Here is a 19589-nt window from a genome sequence, read left to right on the forward strand (position 1 = left end):
GAGACACTGAGACTGAGACACTGGCACTGAGACACCGAGACTGAGACACTGGGACTGAGAGACACTAAGACTGAGAGACACTGTGACTGAGACACTGAGGCTGAGACACTAAGACTGAGACACTGAGACTGAGAGACACTGAGACTGAGAGACACTGGGACTGAGACTCTGGGACGGAGACACTGGGACTGAGACACTGAGACTGAGACACTAGGACTGATAGACACTGAGACTGAGAGACACTGAGACTGAGAGACACTGAGACTGAGACACTGAGACTGAGAGACACTGGGACTGAGACCCTGGGACTGAGATACTGAGACTGAGACACTGGCACTGAGAGACACTGAGATTGAGACACTGGGACTGAGAGACACTGAGAGTGAGACACTGAGACTGAAAGCCACTGGGACTGAGACACCGAGACTGAGACTGAGACTGAGGCACTGAGAGACACAAAGACTAAGACACTGGGACTGAGAGACACTGAGACTGAGAGACACTGGTACTGAGACACCGAGACTGACAGACCCTGAGACTGAGACACTGAGAATGAGACACTGAGACTGAGAGACTTTGAGACCAAGACACTGAGACTGAGAGACACTGAAACTGAGACACTGAAACTGAGACACCGAAACTGAGACACTGGGACTGAGACACTGAGACTAAGACACTGAGACTGACAGATCTGAGACTGAGACACTGAGATTGAGGCACTGGGACAGAGACGCTGCAACTGAGATACTGCGACTGAGACAATGGGACTCAGACACTGCGACTGAGACACTGAAACTGAGACACTGGGACTGAGACACTAGGACTGAGAGAAACTGAGACTGAGAGACACTGGGACTGAGACACTGGGACTGAGACAATGAGACTGAGACACTGAGACTGAGACACTGGGACTGAGACACTGGGACTGAGACAATGAGACTGAGACACTGAGACTGAGACACTGGGACTGAGACACTGAAACTGAGACACTGAGACTGAGAGACACTGAGACTGAGAGACATTGTGACTGAGAAACTAGGACCGAGACACTGAGACTGAGACAATGGGACTCAGACACTGCGACTGAGACACTGAAACTGAGACACTGGGACTGAGACACTGGGACTGAGAGAAACTGAGACTGAGAGACACTGGGACTGAGACAATGAGACTGACAGACACCGAGACTGAGACATCGGGACTGAGACACACTGAGACTGAGAGACGCTGAGACTGAGACACTGAGAGTGAGACACTGAGACTGAGACATTGAGACTGACAGACACCGAGACTGAGACACTGGGACTGAGAGACACTGAGACTGAGAGACGCTGAGACTGAGACACTAAAACAGAGAGGCACTGAGACTGAGACACTGAAATTGAGAGACACTGAGACTGAGACACTGGGAGTGAGACACTGGGACCGAGACACTGAGACTGAAACACTGAGACTGAGACACTTGGACTGAGACACTGGGACTGACACATTGAGACTGAGACACTGAGATTGAGACACTGAAACTGAGACAGCGGGACTGAGACACTGACACTGAGACACTGACACCGAGAGACACTGGGACCGAGCCACTGGGAATGAGACACTGAGACTGAGACACTTAGACTGAGACACTGACAATGAGACACAGAAAATGAGAGACACTGAGACTGAGACACCAAGACTCAGAATCTGAGACTGAGTGACACTGAGACTGAGACTGAGAGACACTGAGACTGAGACACTGAGAATGAGACACTGAGACTGAGAGACACTGAGACTGACACACTGATACTGAGACACTCAGACTGAGCCACTGGGACTGAGACACTAAGACTGACATACACTGAGACTGAGACACTGAGACTTAGACATTGAGACTGAGATACACAGAGACTGAGACAGTGAGACTGAGGCACGTCGACTGAGACACTGAGAGTGAGACACTGAGACTGAGACATTGAGACTAACAGACCGAGACTGAGACACTGGGACTGAGACAATGAGACTGACAGACACCGAGACTGAGACATCGGGACTGAGACACACTGAGACTGAGAGACGCTGAGACTGAGACACTGGGACTGAGACACTAGGACTGAGAGAAACTGAGACTGAGAGACACTGGGACTGAGACACTGGGACTGAGACAATGAGACTGAGACACTGAGACTGAGACACTGGGACTGAGACACTGGGACTGAGACAATGAGACTGAGACACTGAGACTGAGACACTGGGACTGAGACACTGAAACTGAGACACTGAGACTGAGAGACACTGAGACTGAGAGACATTGTGACTGAGAAACTAGGACCGAGACACTGAGACTGAGACAATGGGACTCAGACACTGCGACTGAGACACTGAAACTGAGACACTGGGACTGAGACACTGGGACTGAGAGAAACTGAGACTGAGAGACACTGGGACTGAGACAATGAGACTGACAGACACCGAGACTGAGACATCGGGACTGAGACACACTGAGACTGAGAGACGCTGAGACTGAGACACTGAGAGTGAGGAACTGAGACTGAGAGACACTGAGACTGAAAGATACTGGGACTGAGACACTGGGACTGAGAGACACTGAGACTGAGACACTGAGACTGAGATGCTGAGAATGAGACACTGGGACTGAGAGACACTGAGACTGAGACACTGGGAGTGAGACACTGGGACCGAGACACTGAGACTGAGACCCTGAGACTGAGACACTTGGACTGAGACACTTGGACTGAGACACTGGGACTGACACATTGAGACTGAGACACTGAGATTGAGACACTTAGACTGAGACAGTAAGACTGAAAGATACTGAGACTGAGATACACTCAGTCTGAGACACTGAGACCGAGACACTGAAACTGAGACAGTGGGACTGAGACACTGACACTGAGACACTGACAATGAGAGACACAGGGACCGAGCCACAGGGAATGAGACACTGAGACTGAGACACTTAGACTGAGACACTGACAATGAGTCACAGAAAATGAGAGACACTGAGACTGAGACACCAAGACTTAGAATCTGAGACTGAGAGACACTGGTACTGAGACACCGAGACTGAGAGACCCTGAGACTGAGACACTGAGAATGAGACACTGAGACTGAGAGACACTGAGACTGACACACTGATACTGAGACACTCAGACTGAGCCACTGGGACTGAGACACTGAGACTGAGACACTAGGACTGATAGACACTGAGACTGAGAGACACTGAGACTGAGACTGAGAGACACTGAGACTGAGACACTGAGATTGAGACACTGGGACTGAGAGACACTGAGAGTGAGACACTGAGACTGAAAGCCACTGGGACTGAGACACCGAGACTGAGACTGAGACTGAGGCACTGAGAGACACAAAGACTAAGACACTGGGACTGAGAGACACTGAGACTGAGAGACACTGGTACTGAGACACCGAGACTGACAGACCCTGAGACTGAGACACTGAGAATGAGACACTGAGACTGAGAGACACTGAGACTGACAGACTGATACTGAGACACTCAGACTGAGCCACTGGGACTGAGACACTAAGACTGACATACACTGAGACTGAGACACTGAGACTTAGACATTGAGACTGAGATGCTGAGAATGAGACAGTGAGACTGAGGCACGTCGACTGAGACACTGAGAGTGAGACACTGAGACTGAGACATTGAGACTAACAGACCGAGACTGAGACACTGGGACTGAAAGACACTGAGACTGAGAGACTCTGAGACTCAGACACTGAGACTGAGACACTGGAACTGAGACACCGAGACTGAGACACTGAGACTGAAAGACACTGAGACTGAGAGACACTGGGACTGAGACTCTGGGACTGAGACACTGGGATTAAGAGACACTGAGACTGATACACTGAGACTGAGATACTGAGACTGAGACACTGGGACTGAGCTACTGGGACTGAGACACTGAGACTGAGACACTGAGACTGAGAGACACTGAGACTGGGAAACTGAGACTGAGACACTGTCACTCAGACACTGAGACTGAGGAACTGAGACTGAGAGACACTGAGACTGAAAGATACTGGGACTGAGACACTGGGACTGAGACAATGAGACTGAGACACTGAGACTGAGATGCTGAGAATGAGACACTGGGACTGAGAGACACTGAGACTGAGACACTGAGACTGAGAGACACTGAGACTGAGACACTGAGACTGAGAGACTGAGAGACACTGAGACTGGGAAACTGAGACTGAGACACTGTCACTCAGACACTGAGACTGAGACACTGGGACTGAGAGACACTGAGACTGTGACACTGAGACTGAGACACTGAGACTGAGACACTGGGACTGAGACACTGAGACTGAGACACCGGGACTGAGACACTGAGACTGAGACAATGAGACTGAGAGACAATGAATCTAAGACACTTAGACTGAGAGACATTTAGACTGAGACACTGAAACTGAAAGACATTGTGACTGAGAAACAAGGACCGAGACACTGAGACTGAGGAACTGAGACTGAGAGACACTGAGACTGAAAGATACTGGGACTGAGACACTGGGACTGAGACAATGAGACTGAGACACTGAGACTGAGATGCTGAGAATGAGACACTGGGACTGAGAGACACTGAGACTGAGACACTGAGACTGAGAGACACTGAGACTGAGACACTGAGACTGTGACACTGAGACTGAGAGACCCTGAAACTGAGACACTGAGACTGAGACACTGAGACTGTGACACTGAGACTGAGAGATACTGAGAGTGAGACACTGAGACTGAGAGACACTGAGACTGAGACACTGAGACTGAGATACTGAGAGTGAGAGACACTAAACTGAGACACTGAGACTAAAGGAACCTGGGACTGAGACACTGAGACTGAGAGTCACTGCGACTGAGATACTGACACTGAGAAACTGAGACTAAAGGAAACTGGGACTGAGACACTGGGACTGAGACACTGAGACTGAGACATTGAGACTGAGAGATAATGAGACTAAGTTACTGAGACTGAGAGAAACTGAGACTGAGACAACAAAAATGAGAGACACTGGGACTGAGACACTGGGACTGAGTCACCGAGACTGAGACACTGAGACTGAGGCACTGGGTCTGAGAGACACTGAGACTGAGAAACTGAGACTGAGACACTGAGACTTCTCTGTTGTTTGCTCCAGGAAAGTGAGAGAGAAGAACACATGCGATGGAATGACAGAAAAGGCCGCGGGGGGGGGGGGGCATTTAAACCTGTTTTGGACATGAAGCTAAAACGGGCCTGGAACACAGCACAGAGGTGTTATCAAGGTTAAAACTGTCAGAGTCCCAGCAGCTGGCCTGGGTTCAGGGTTGTGGTTCCTGGTTGCTGTTTGCTTTATGACAGTGGAAGAAAGGGGAAGAAAACAAACAATGGTGGAAAAGAATCAGAGCGTGCCGGCTACAGGATACTTTATTAGGTTTCAATGTTGCTGAAAGTTTGGAGTACTTTAAATAGAGCGGAGAGCAGAGAAGGGGAGAGGACAAGTCAACACCAAAAAAGGTCTGGAGTCAGAGCTGGAAAAAGTGCAGGCTTAACAGATGCTTTACAGCAGCGCGGGGTGAGGGAGGGACAGAGCCACAGAGGAAGCAGAACAAGGAGGGAGCTCACTTCTGGAGATACACAAGAGACAACGGAAAAGAGGAAGAATAAGAGGGAACAAAACAGTGTTAAAAAGGGAACTCATTTTCCAGCATCAGGGGTAAACCAGACGAGGCAGGTCCGAAATAGGTCGCTAGTCATCCTAAAACAGTCTCAGGAACCGGAGTCTCAGTCTCAGTGTCTCAGTGTTGGAAGGGGTTCCAGGGTGGGCCATTGCTGCTAATGTGGACCAACCAGACCAGCTGTTGACCCTGGGGAGGGAGAAAATTCATCTGAGGGGGGAGAAGACTCACCTGAGGGGGGAGAGGACTCACCTGAGGGGGGAGAAGACTCACCTGAGGGGGGAGAAGATTCACCTGAGGGGGGAGAAGACTCACCTGAGGGGGGAGAAGATTCACCTGAGGGGGGAGAAGACTCACCTGAGGGGGGAGAAGACTCACCTGGGGGGGGGGGGCAGACTCAACTGAGGGGGGAGAAGATTCACTTGAGGGGGGAGAAGACTCACCTGAGGGGGGAGAAGATTAACCTGAGGGGGGAGAAGATTCACTTGAGGGGGGGACGACTCACCTGATCTCAAACAAAGAGTGGAAACCAGGAATGGTCTACTCCTCTGAGTCACACAGACCCTGAAATCGCTAGTGGTCATGTCAACAGGCCATGGCCTCGGTGCACCTGACCTCGCCCAGGGCCAGACTGTGGGACCTGTGGGACTCCAGACCCTGTTGGACCTATTGGTAGGCGTTTACCAGGAGTTCTTCTCCTCACCCTTCGCAAGGGAGAAGTATGTCTCTGGCTTCCTGCAATGGGGTGAGTGTTTCCCTCCTGTTGTCTTCTGGGTTCTCCTCCTGCTGGTCTGGTTCATGGACTCGTTAATCCTGAACAGTTTATGAAAGAGTTAATACCCCAGTACCAGGAGAAGTCAAGCTTAGCACCCTCTTTTCAATTCCCCTAAAGTACCAAGTGACTGACCAAGAACAGCTTTGGTTGGACCCATTTGTTACCATAGTTACCGCCATACTTTCTAGGGTCCATACAACAGGAAACCAAAGAAACACATACGAGATGAATGAAATACTTCAATCGTTTTTAAGAAACCCATAAAACAATAATACAACCACCCCAAAAAGAGCCGAATTATTTCATAGAGTCACACACGGCTAAAACAGTAAGAGTTAAATAAACTATCAGGTTAAATGTAACATTTCTCTGAGTTTACAGTCGCTGTATTTTGACTCTTTTATTGTGTTCATTCTTCATACTCCATACTACAATAAAAGTTTACAGCTGTACCGTGTGAATTTGCCACATTTAAAATAAATAAAGTTTTACCTGTTATTAATTTAGAACTTTTAAGACAGACTCTGATCTCATCCTGAATCAGGCTTCACCCCGGATTTTCCTAAACAGGTCCAACAACCACAGAGGGATCTTTATCAGGTACGCTCAGTCAGAGGGAGTAAACCAAAGACTGAAACACAGAGAAATTAACAAAACTGTCCTGGTTTCATTCAGGTCCAGATTCATGGCTGATGAACTGGACTGATGTGTTTCTTCAGGCTCTGCTCTGTTTTTGGGTTCATATAAATGTAATTAATGACCTCATATCAATGTCCCACTGAGCAGGCAGCCATGTTTCTGACTGTTTGTCATCCGCCCACCTGAGCAGGTGTGACCTCAGTAAAGAAATGTTGTCTTACTGGTGGGTCCAGTGTCGTTTATTCATCAGTCCTCGGTCCTCAGTCAAACAGGAAGTAGTTTCTGATCCGCCACCTTAAAGACCGTCCCAAAGACCTTAGCTGGTCTGATGACAGAAGACCAAGGACTGAAGTTCGAAGACTGATGAGCAGAGACACATGAGAGCAGGCTTCCTGGAACTCTTTTTACTCAAAGACACGCCCCCTTACTGGATATCCCTCTCTGATTGGGTGCCGCTACAGAGTGGATGTAAGTGAAACTTCTCAGCATCAGCAGAGAAAAATGAAACAGAGTTTATAACAGACGATAAATGGACTCAGCAGAACAGAAACACCAGCAGTTTTTAAAGACGTTAGGTGTCATTAGAAGCCACTCAGGTTTCCTGCCTCACCTGCACTTTTTTTTTTTTTACTTTGCTCTTTCCCAGTAAAAGATGCAAATAAGTGTTAGAACAGGGAAATAACTGAAAACATTTTCAACCAATAATTTCACGTTGAAATTTGTTTAAGCGTTTATTATGCAACATAGCATGTTTATCAGGCTCCGACTTCATCACTCCTCACAGATTTTACATACAGAAAGAAGATAACAGCTTTAACCCCCCAAGGATATATATAGGAGCCCAAAGCTAAGATCTGAGTAGACTATGTGATAGACCTGGGCACGCCTCACCTTCAGGTCATTCTCCTTGTTCACCATTACAGCTAGAGGAATATACCATCTAGCTGATTTATGCATACAGCAGCATTTCAGTCGATAAGGCGCTGTGCTACACAGGAAAATCTGGGGAATAATTTTTCCAGAGTAAAAAGTGTTTTACTCTTTATTGAGCATATTTATCACCAGCCACCACGAGAGTTAGAGTAAAACCACAGAGTAAATTCTGCTGGAGTAAAACTTTTAACCACACCCACTTAAGTATCAGCTCAGCTGCCATCACTCATGTATGGTCACAGCTGCAGCTCGTTAGGTGTCCCAGCTGTAGATAATCCTTGGCAATCAAGATCTTCTCACCTGGAGATGAACCTTCAGACACCTGTGCACTACAGCCTCTAGTCAGGTGACTCCTCTTCAACCTTTGATAATCCAGGGATTTTTCAGGGATTTTTCAGTGAGTTTTTTTTTCCCCTTGTGTAACTCAATCCTTTTAGTTCTTTAAGGGGAGGGGCTATTTCAAAATTAAAAAAAAAAACATGTATGAGACTGTCAGTGCATCTGTTGACACTGGCAGGCACCATGACAGTCCTCCTTATCAAAGCCAGTATTTTGCCTCACCATGTTTCCACCCCACTGAGAGAGAGTAAGATGGAAATCAATTTACAGTGAGGTGTGGTGTTTTGTTGTAATTTGCGATAAAAATCTGTAGATAAACCTTTTAAGAAAGAGAGTAAATAAACAATGAAATACTGCTAATCTTAATTTCTAAGAGTTCATTGAGAAAAAAACAGTTCTATAATGAATAAACTATGGTCAGAATTACTCTGTGGTGAGTACAATTGCAATAAAGTTGTTTTGATTTTGTTCATTGTGGAGTTCAAAATCATCATTTAGAGTTAAATAAAAACACATGTTAGAGTAAAACAACTCTGAAATCATTACTCTGCAAGCAGAGTGAATTTTGCTCCAAATAGACTGGGACCAAATGTTAGACTTTTCAGAGTAAAATTTTACTCAATTTAAGTAAAATTTACTCAGGTAAATTTACTGTGTACTCTTAACCCAGCAAACTACCTGATCTGCACTGACAGAGGAAGGCAGAGCAGATGCAGCTCTTCAGACATGGAAAGATTGCATTTGATTCAAGTCTTTGATAGGTCAGATCTTTCTCCTGAGGTTTGGTGCTTCGATGTGTTGAATGGAGTAGCCCCATAGAGGTGCTCCTGGAGAATACATAGCTCACATAGCTAGTATTATATGCAACTGCTGCTAACCTTAAATAGGAGTACAGTGATAGCGACCAACTGAAGGATCAGAGTAGCATCAAAGTATTCTGTCATTGTTTCAGAACACTTGACTCTAAAGTTGAGTTACACCCAAAATTAAAATTTAGGGCTCAGGGCTGCAGTGACAGTTTATGTTAAGCTGGATCTGCCAGCATTGCTTGATACCATGCGTAGTAAACTGTGGTCTTTGATAGAAAATATGATAAGCAGTAACTTAAAAATCTACTGTTAAAGAGCCAAAGATGCTAGCAAAGCAAACTATCAGCATTAGCATCATCATCTGACAAATGTTCCAATCTAGAGTCTGTAAAGTGAAGGATTCAGATTCTTTTGGCTACATCGATGCCACTGATGGCCAAGTCATCTTACAAGAGCAGCACGTCTGAGCGGCAGCCACACAACAACGTTTTCGAGTGAAAATGCAAAAGTTTTGTAGCGTTTTGGCCGTCCGTTTACCTGGCAACGCCGTTTTGGTGCCTGAAAACAAAACTTTCTGGAAACGGGCTCCAGATTGGAAGTTTTCCAAAATGCCCCCGCCCCCGTCTCCGTCTCTGTGTAAACAGGGAAAACGACACTTCCTGAAAACGCACATGTGCACTACGGCTGCAATCAGCTGTCAAGCACGAGTGTCGCAGCACTCTGGACCCAGCCGGGGAAGCCTGAGCCCAGCCGTCTGATGTAGTTTACTGCTTGTCATGCCACAGACAGCTGGATTTAGGAAAGGGGACGCATTATTCTTGTTTGGAGGGCTATCAGTGCCAGTGTCTTTATATAAAGTTGTGCTATTAATTTTGGAAATGATTACTTTAACCTTTTTTTATCGATCATCATGATAATCACCGTCGTCATCGTCGTAGTGAGGCAGAGAAATTTCACGGCTCATATTAACACAAAAATGCTTTGCTAGATCAGTCTTGTTCTAACGTAGATATCCACTGAGAATAATTAATTGCCCACGAACAAATTCAGCTCCTACAGCCTTTAACTTCTGGTGGATGTTCTCATAAAGCACGGCGCTGCACATGAGCGCAGCTGGAGCCTTTTTTCAGAATGATATTTCTATTTTCCGATACATCTGCTTCTCCAAAATGATTTAGACCTTATCTTTTTTTTTCTTTAAAGAAGGGTATTATAGTATTCTGGTTTTTAAAACATAAATATAAAGTCACAATGTTGGATGTCCATACTTCATGAATGCAAATTTTCAAGCCACAAGATAAACGTATGTGGCAGTAATCTTGGAATTAGCGTGTAAACTGATGAAAACGGTTCATTGGGAATCTCTCTGAGATTCTCCCAGTGTTCTCCCGAGACGAGATTTCGATGGAGCAAACTGATGAGGTCATCACAATAGTTCGTGGTCCGCCGTGCTGCCGGCATAGCGGAACAGACCGCCCCCACAAGGCCTTTTAGCATTTAGCATTTAGCAACACAGCAGTTAAACACTTACCAAACAGATACGTCCTGCGCTGCTGCTGGTTTTCTTCCCCCTCTCTCTCCAAACTATCAGGGTCAGACTCTGGGTCTAACACATATCAAAATTCGCCATAATTTACTAATTTGGACCAGTTCATTCAAAGTTTACAAGTATTAGCCTAGCAATATAGCCACATCGGAGGGGACAGACACAAAACATTGAGTCCTGTTGCCGGCCAGCCTCCATAAAATCGGCCAATTGGAGGAAAGCAAGTCCGTGGAGCGAGGGAGTTAAAGAGACAGCAGTGAAAACGAAGCGTTTCACATGGAGGTTAAACTAAGTGCTATTCAGGATGCCAGTGTGAGAAACACGAGGAGTTTTATGAGCTGTAAACATGTGAAGCTACTACGTTTGTATCAGAGAGATGGTGGAAAGCCTTGAAAAAAGGAATAATACCCCCACTTTAAGTTTTAATAACTTATTGAGTATCCCTTCAGGATAAACAGAGCTCTTGTATTGTATTGTGACTCCCCTGTCTCCTCCTCACCGGCTGTATATCAGAGCTGAGCTGATGGAGACAGGATTAAAGCTTCTGTGTTAAGGTTAAAAAAGATAGTTCATCACTTCCAAAGAAGCAGATAAAATTGAAAAAGGGGAAGTAGAAATATTGTTCGAAAGGACTATCATTCTTTTGCTGCGCTAAAAGCAGGAAGCGCTGCACTTTCGGAGAAAATCCAGGAGAAATCAAAGGCTTTAGGAGAAAAATTTGTCCCTGGAAAATCAAACAGTCTTTACATGATTTCGTTATAATCAGACTGGTCTTGAAATGCATTTTTGTGCTTATATGTGCAGTAAAATTTCACTGCTGTGCTATGATGGTGATGAGGAGGATTTAGTGATGAATGCACACATGTATGATAAAAATGCTACATATTATCAAAAAGACATGAAAAACACTGTCCTTGTTGTAGAGACAGTTTTATTGTGCAGTAAATCCCCTCACTAAAGCGTTTGTCCGTTTCCTGCGTTCTCATGTAGACGGAGATTCTTTTCAAAACGTTGCCATGTAAACGTGGAACTTTTGGAAAACGAAAACTGAAAATGAAGCAAAACGTTGTCGTATAAACAAGGCATTAGACCAGTCTCCTTAATTCAAACAGAATAAACCAGTATTTGCATCTCATGAGTCAGTGTTAGTCTTGCATTTTAGTGAGAGGTTGGCTCCAATGTGCAGCACTGGCAGTTCAGTAAAACTGATGAGTTAGGCTCAGATAGACACTTAAATGCTCGAGCTCTGTAGTAGCCTTGCAAACGTATTGTTAGCGCTGTACATGCTCTGCCATCATGCATATATCACAGACGCTTGACTAACAGCGTGCAGTAAACAACAGGCATCGGCTGAACCCAGTTACATCTCTCACAGATTACTTGGCATCTTTATTAGAAGGCTTAATTATTAACATTTATTTTATTCAATTATTCTGTTTCATGTTTTTATTGAGTTTTAGGTAGAACAAAGTGAACAATGTCAAATGAGATTGTAATACAAAGGAAAAAAGCAATAAACACTAAAAATAAAAGATTAAATTTAATTTAATTAAATTAAAAAAAAAAGAAAAAGGAAAATAAAGTACAGAAAACAAACAGAAAAAAGAGAAGTTTTACTGCGTGCTTCACTTGAGTATAACATTTCCGTGAGAGTATGCTGCATATTCTCAGATGAAATATTTGTATTTGCAGTTACAATAGTATGAATAAATATGACAAGATTAAGTTCTATCGAGCAACACCAAAGACAAACAGAAGAGCCAGAAAGAGGGGGTGGGGTAGGGATGTGAACGGTTACTGATTTAGGGTCCCAGCCAGCATTTCCATGTGATGTGATTCCATCTGATTTAGTAATATCAACATTTTTTGACAAAACATAAAAGAATAAGCAGTGATTGCTAAAATGTTTAAGTATCACGTAAATGCTGGCTGGGAGAGACAACAATTCCAATCAAGGACTCAACATTCCTCCAAAGAAACTTACATGCATGTTCTTTGGTCTTACCTGCAGACCACAATACAACATTACAGATGTATACTGCCACCTAATGACCGAACCGTTATGTAAACAAATTGCATTGGTTTTATGTAGTTCATTTGAATTCACTCAAACTTAGAGAGAATCACGTTGGTTTTATCTATTTAGAATAACTAAAGGTTGGAAATTTGTGAAATTGAGTAAAACCAAGTTAATTTGTTCAAGTAATACCTATGACAGTCAAAAATCATTTTTTTGAGTGTACTAGAGTCATAACGTTAAAGTTACTTGTTTTTTTCAAGGCAATTGGTTTGAATGCTTTTTTCAAAGTAAGGATAACTACTTGGATTTTACAGTGTACTTGTAGTAAACATGGGCAAATGAAAGAATCTGTAGATGGGGCCAATATGGGTCTCATATGGGCTGATCCACACTTGCAGTTCACATGGGCAAGCCCAGGTGGGACCAACATGGAACCCATAGACAAACCCACATGGGACCCATATGGGGCCCACATGGAAATGCTGGCTGGGGTGGCCCAAAATCTTTTGATAGTCTCAGATTTCATGATTCCTTGCACACAGTCAAGGCACCCAGTGCCAGAGGCAGCAAAACAAGCCCAAAACATCCTTGAAGCTCCACCATGTTTGACTGTAGGTACTGTGTTCTTTTCTTTGTAGGCCTCATTCTGTTTTCTGTAAACAGTAGAATGACGTGCTTTTTCCAAAAAGCTCTACCTTAGTCTCATCTGTCCACTAAATGTTCTCCAAGAAGGATTTTTGCAAACTCCAGTCTGGCTTTTTTCTGTCTCTTTGTCAGCAGTGGGGTTCTCCTGGGTCTCCTGCCATAGCGCTTCATCTCATTCAGATGACCACGTATGGTCCCAGCTGACACTTTTGCACCCTGAGTCTGCAGGACAGCCTGAATCTGTGTGGAAGTTGACTGAGGATGTTTATCCACCATTCCAACTATCCTGTGTTGCATTCTTTAGTCAGTTTTTCTCTTCCATCCACGTCCAGGGAGATTAGCCACAGCTCCATGGTTATAAACTTCTTGATTATATTACACACAGTGGACAAAGGAATCTCAGGATCTCTGGAGATGGTCTTAACCTTGAGATTGTTCATATTTTTCCACAGTTTTGCTTCTCAAGTCCTCAGACAATTCTGGGCTCTTCTGTCTCTCCTCCATGCTTGGTGTGACACACACAGACACACAACACAAAGGCTGAGTCAACTTTTAGACATTCTAACTGGCTTCAGGTGTGATTTCTAGATTGGCAGCTCCTGTTACTGCCACAGGTGAGTTTAAATGAGCATCACATGCTGGAAATAAAATCTTTTACCCACAGTTTTAAAAGGGTGCCAACAATTTTGTCCAGCCCATTTTTTTTAGTTTTGTGTAGAATTATGTCAATTTTGTTTTTTTTTTTCTTCTATTGTTTTCTATTGCTCTAATGCACATAAAGGCAATAAACATGTGTATGCCAAAAACATTTGTAATTGCAACAATTTCTGGGAGAAATGGTGAATTTTCTGGAAAAATTCCAGGGGTGCCAACATTTTCGTCCATGACTGTAGGTCGGTAGGATTCACACTTGGTTGGATCCCTATCTTTTTTTGGCAGGACAGAAATTGTGGCTTGTGTCATGGATGCAGGAAGTTTCTTTTGAATGAAGGCCTCTATGTAAACAGAGCATAGCATAGGGACCAATTTAGCAGCAAAAGCCTGGTTAAATTCTATCGGATAGCCATCTGTGCCCGGTGATTTTCTATTTTTCATTAATTAGATTGCCTGCTCAATTTCAATAACAGATATCGGTTCCTCCATGTTTGTTATGTCGTCCTCACTTATAGTGGGCAGGTCTAATTTGTCAAAAAAACTGTTGTCCAGTGGCGTGTCTGAGGTGTATAGAGCAGAATAAAAAGTCTTGAATTCATTATTAATGTCTTTCTGATCCAGTTTAACAGTGCCATCTGAAGCTTGAATTCCCGTGAAGTTAGCAGCTGAATGTTGTCTGAACTGCTGAGAGAGCAGTCTAGTTGCTTATAATGATTTTGTCTTGATTTTAAGAACATCTCCTCTGCTTGTTTTGAGGTAAGGAGGTCGAACTCTGTCTGCAGTGCGATCCTCCTCTGATAGAGGTCTGCAGATGGTGAGGCAGCATTTTGCTGATGACATAATGAATCAGTGTACTTAGTTCAGTGAGGCGTTTTGACCTACTCTTTCTGAGATGGGCTGTGATAATAATCTGACCCCGTAGATGTACTTTCAGTGCTTCCCAGAGAGTGAATATATTAGTACCTGGTAACTGGTTAGTGTCAAGGAAAAAAATCAATCTGTCCTGATAAGAAGTCTACAAAATCCTTATCCAATAAAAGAGCTGGGTTGAGTCGCCAATTACACTGCATACTTGCACTATCCTGAAGCTGAAGCTCCATAATAATTGGTGAATGGTCTGAAATGACAATACTGTTATACTACAATTTCTCATCAATGAAGCATTTTACTTTCTAACAGGAAAAAAATCTATTCTAGAGTATGTTTGGGGCACCACAGAATAAAAGGAATACTCTTTTGAAGTTGGATTTTTAAATCTCCATGGGTCTACGACACCACTGGACTGGCAAAAGGCCCTTATGCTACGAGCAGGTTTGGAGATAGCACCTAGTGAAATTTTAGAGTGGTCCAGGGAAGGCTGCAAAACCGTATTAAAGTCTCCTCCCATTATTAGATGATGTGTACTAGGCTCTGGAATACAACCAAATAGTTCCTTCAAGAACTGGGGGTTATCCCAATTTGGGGCATAGATATTAACTAAGATGGCCGGTAAGTTGAACAACCTACCCTGGACAATAATGAAGCGGCCGTTTTTATCTGCCACTACCTTTGACGAAATGAACTGCACATTTTTGCCGATTAGGATGGCTGTTCCCCGACACTTGGAATTAAATTTAGAGTGAAAGATTTGTGACACACAACCTCTTTGTAGCCTAATAGTATTTGATGCACATAAATGTGTTTCTTGCAAGAATATTATGTCTGCTTTAAGCTTGATTAAGTGGGAGAAAACCTTACTTCGCTTAACAGGATGATTAAGTCCCCTCTCATTCCAGCTTACAAATTTTGTTGTTGTCCTGCTCAAACCATCTACAGATGCCACGAATCAGGGGAGGAAGCTGAGGGATGACTGGAAAAATGCACCTGCGATAGGATCCAAATTTCTAACCCTACAGTTTGGGGGGGAAGGGAAAACAAGAGAAAGGAAGAATAAAAAACAGTGCAGAAAACAGGCCATAATGCAAAGTACACAACCCCCTAAAGAAACAAAAAACAAAAACAGGAAACAAGAAAATAAAAACAACCATTGCTGGCCTCTCCCCAGCTGAGAGGCTGCACCCTCCCCCATCCCAAGGCACTGTGAAGGAGCATGTTCACGTTAAAGTGCCTGAGGCCCACAAAAACCTATTGGAACAACCTTTTGGCTTGATAGCTCAGCACTTAGTCAACAAAATTCCTTAAGTGTGTACGTTAATATCTATAATCAAATTTGTGTGTTTTTTCAATTCTCATTTTATTCAATTATTAACACCAAAATCAGCATGGTTCCTAAAATACTTTATCAAAATTCAAGGCATTAGCAGGATAGCACCAACCAATATTTATTATTACATAAATATATTTTTTTATTCTAAACATTTTAGATACCGGCAGTGTAGTACAGCATGTTCCGCAATATTTAGCACCTTTAACTCTGGATCTGTCATTCAGATGGGGATTAGAGTTAGAGTACCACCTCTGCTTGCATTCAACAGCTTCAGTATTTCTTAGGATGGTCTATCCCAGATGTCTGTGCACTATGGCCCACTTTGAGACTTTGGAATCTTCCTCCAAAATTTTCATACCACCATGACATGAGCCTCAAATATTTAAGTCGTTACTCAAACTTCATAAACAGAATTTTAGAACAAACGCCTAGATTTTAGAGAGTAATTCTACAAGCCAGAGTTGGCATGGCCATAATTTACTTTAATGAGACACCAACATTCAATTTATAGTCACATATTTTCTGAAATTAATCTTTTAAATGTAGTTTGACAATAAAAACCCTTTCCTAGTAGCGATTAATGCTGCAAAGTTTAATGCCTAAGAAGTGTCACCAGTTAATCCAGCACCAGTTAAACCATGACACCCATTCTGGACAATATTCAAATGGGACATGCAAGTTAAACTTCCTTGTTTGTTACTTAATAGACTGTAAAGAAGCATTTGACAGTATCTTAAGATAATTCAAACCTGATTTTTATTTTTGCAGTGTTATATTGATGGGTTTATAAGGAACACACCCGTCTCAGACGTTACCTTCTTCCTTCAGAAATAGCGGTACCCGTTAGCCCCACCCTTTCCATTATATGATCAGCATTTCTGTAGATTTAAGAGGATTAACTCTGGCATAACAGGCTATAGTGAGCTCTTACATAGTATGAGACAGCTTTAAACCAGTGATAATATTTTACTGATTTACTTTCATTTATATGTATTATATTCCAGCCTTAATATGTTCAACAAAATTATTTGTAATAGTTTTAGACGACAGACTCTACTCCTTAAAGGTCTTTGCTTTTCTCTTTAACCTGAATCCCCATTCTTATGTATTCTACGCATCTTTCATGAACATTTTTAACTTTAGCCTTCACAGTAGCATTTCTGCTTTATTATGATCACATCACTACTACTGTTCCCATTCATCTTTTATTGATCTGATAAATACAGATAAACCTGATCACCTTTGCACTGAGCCATCATATTTACTAGGCTGATTGGGATTTTAGAGCTCAGGCTGAGGAATACTAGTTTTACTTCTCTGGACACTGGTAGCTACAAGCACGCTAAAAATGGTGGTTGGCAGGATATACATGCAGGCACAGCTCAGCATTTACCACTTAGCTTTATCATATGATAACACTGATACACTCTTAGAAGTAAGGGTTCCAAAAGGGTTCTTCTTGAAGGGCAGAAGTTCTACCCAGAACCATTGGCGTCTGAAAAACCTTTTTTTAAAAAAGGGTTCTTCAGCGGTTCTTTGTAAGACTAAGGGTTCCTGTAAGAACCGTTTCAATACAGAGAACTCTTTTAGGAAGGAGTTCTTCGAGGGCTGTTGAAAACATGGGTATTAGAAGATGCTCACCCTCACATATTCAAATGTTTGAATTTTCAAGAAACCATGGGAGAGACTGTCAGTGCATCTGTTGGCACCAGCAGGCAATGCTTTTTTTGACTTCCTCACATGGCAAAGCCAATCCTCTGCCTCACTGTGGCTCCACCCCACCAGGGAGCGAGTAATCGGCAGATCTGTATCGCCATCTGGACCCAGTAATGTTGTTTAAAGACTTCTCCATTGGGAGATAGGGCCAGTGGTGGAAGTCTGCCTTCTCTGGATGCTTTCTACTTGATTAGCGGTGAGCAGTGATGAGGAATGAGCAGCTATTTTTTATTCTGAACCCCACGTACACTCACATACAGACAGGGTGGTCTGCAACATTGACCCCCTCACTCATGGTGTCACACTCCAGAAAACACTTCTCACTAAAAACATCAACTAATAAACTAAACATGCATCATTTGTTCATGTTCATTGCAAAGTTGTTATTATGCATGTTTAGTCTATGAGTTGATGTTTTGCCTGATCTGTAGAATACAATGTGGTTCTTCATATAACCATTAGAAGACTAGAGGGTTGTTGGAGAAACCCTTAGAAAGTGGTCCCTGTGTTGGTTCTAGATGAAACCCTTGAAATATAAAAGGGTTCTCAGTGGAACTCCCTTTGTGGGATCCAGATGAAACCCTTAGAGGGTGAAAGGGTTCTGGATTGAACCCTCTGTAAGCCGAAGAACCTTTTTTGGTTCTATTCAGCACCTTTACTTCTAAGAGTGTAGGATTCTGCTCTCATTGTCATTGTTTGGCCTTCTAACATTCACCATCACTCATGTTTAAGTTATTTTAATTTTATATATTTATAAAATATAATCATGTCTTCTTTTAGGTTCTCATTTTATACATACATTTTTATAATTTATTATTTATTCTATTATTTTATTTTATTTATTTATTTATAGTAGATTTTCATTTGTTTTAACTCAAAACATCTACTAGTGCATCTCAAAAAATTAGAATATCATGAAAAAGTTCAATATTTTTTGTCACTCTTTTCTGAAAGGTAAACCCAGTGTTAACCCTTTCCTGCTTCAGCGCCCCGACCGTAGTTAGAACGCACAGGGGAGACTTAGTGGTCTGCTTCAGGGCTGAAGCTATCCTTAGCTCCTGGGCTAATATTGAACAGCAGCAGAGGTAAGCAGACACAGGGAATCCGGCTGTATCTTGAGGAAGTTGGGGTCTTTAATATCAGCCACAGCGAGCTCAAAACAGTACATAAGCAGCACTTTAACTTCTCCGGTGTAAACAATGTCACTCTCTGACATGACAGGACTCAGACTCGACTCAGACTGTATACACAACTAGCGCACCTTCCGTTACCGCTCTCTCTCACTCACTCTTGCTCGCCCCACCCACACATACGCACACAGCCATTCACAGACAGACATACGCTACTAGTATAACACCCATGTATGATAGACTCATTACACATAGAGTGAAATTTTTCAACCCTTTATTTCATGAAATGTTGATGATTATGGCTTACAGAATGTTTCTGTCTGATCTGAATGTCTCTGATCTGAATGTTTCTGATCTGAATGTTTCTGATCTGAATGTTTCTGATCCGAATGTCTCTGATCCGAATGTCTCTGATCCGAATGTCTCTGATCCGAATGTCTCTGATCCGAATGTCTCTGATCCGAATGTCTCTGATCCGAATGTTTCTG

At 43.2% G+C, this 19589-nt stretch overlaps 1 protein-coding gene across 2 annotated transcripts in view; it reads left to right on the top strand.

Annotated features, from left to right (window-relative positions):
* The first annotated feature begins 6169 nt into the window (after window positions 1-6169).
* The window catches only part of LOC121518773 (myotonin-protein kinase-like), a 38332-nt gene continuing 24912 nt past the window's right edge, over window positions 6170-19589 (top strand). For both annotated transcript variants that reach the window (XM_041801364.1, XM_041801365.1), the window contains exon 1: window positions 6170-6434. In XM_041801364.1, coding sequence (XP_041657298.1) covers window positions 6272-6434 — 163 coding nt within the window. In that variant the 5' untranslated portion in view covers window positions 6170-6271. The remainder of the gene's footprint in view (window positions 6435-19589) is intronic.

This window comes from Cheilinus undulatus, linkage group 12 (genome assembly GCF_018320785.1).
Source record: "Cheilinus undulatus linkage group 12, ASM1832078v1, whole genome shotgun sequence".
Classification (NCBI taxonomy): Eukaryota; Metazoa; Chordata; class Actinopteri; order Labriformes; family Labridae; genus Cheilinus; species Cheilinus undulatus.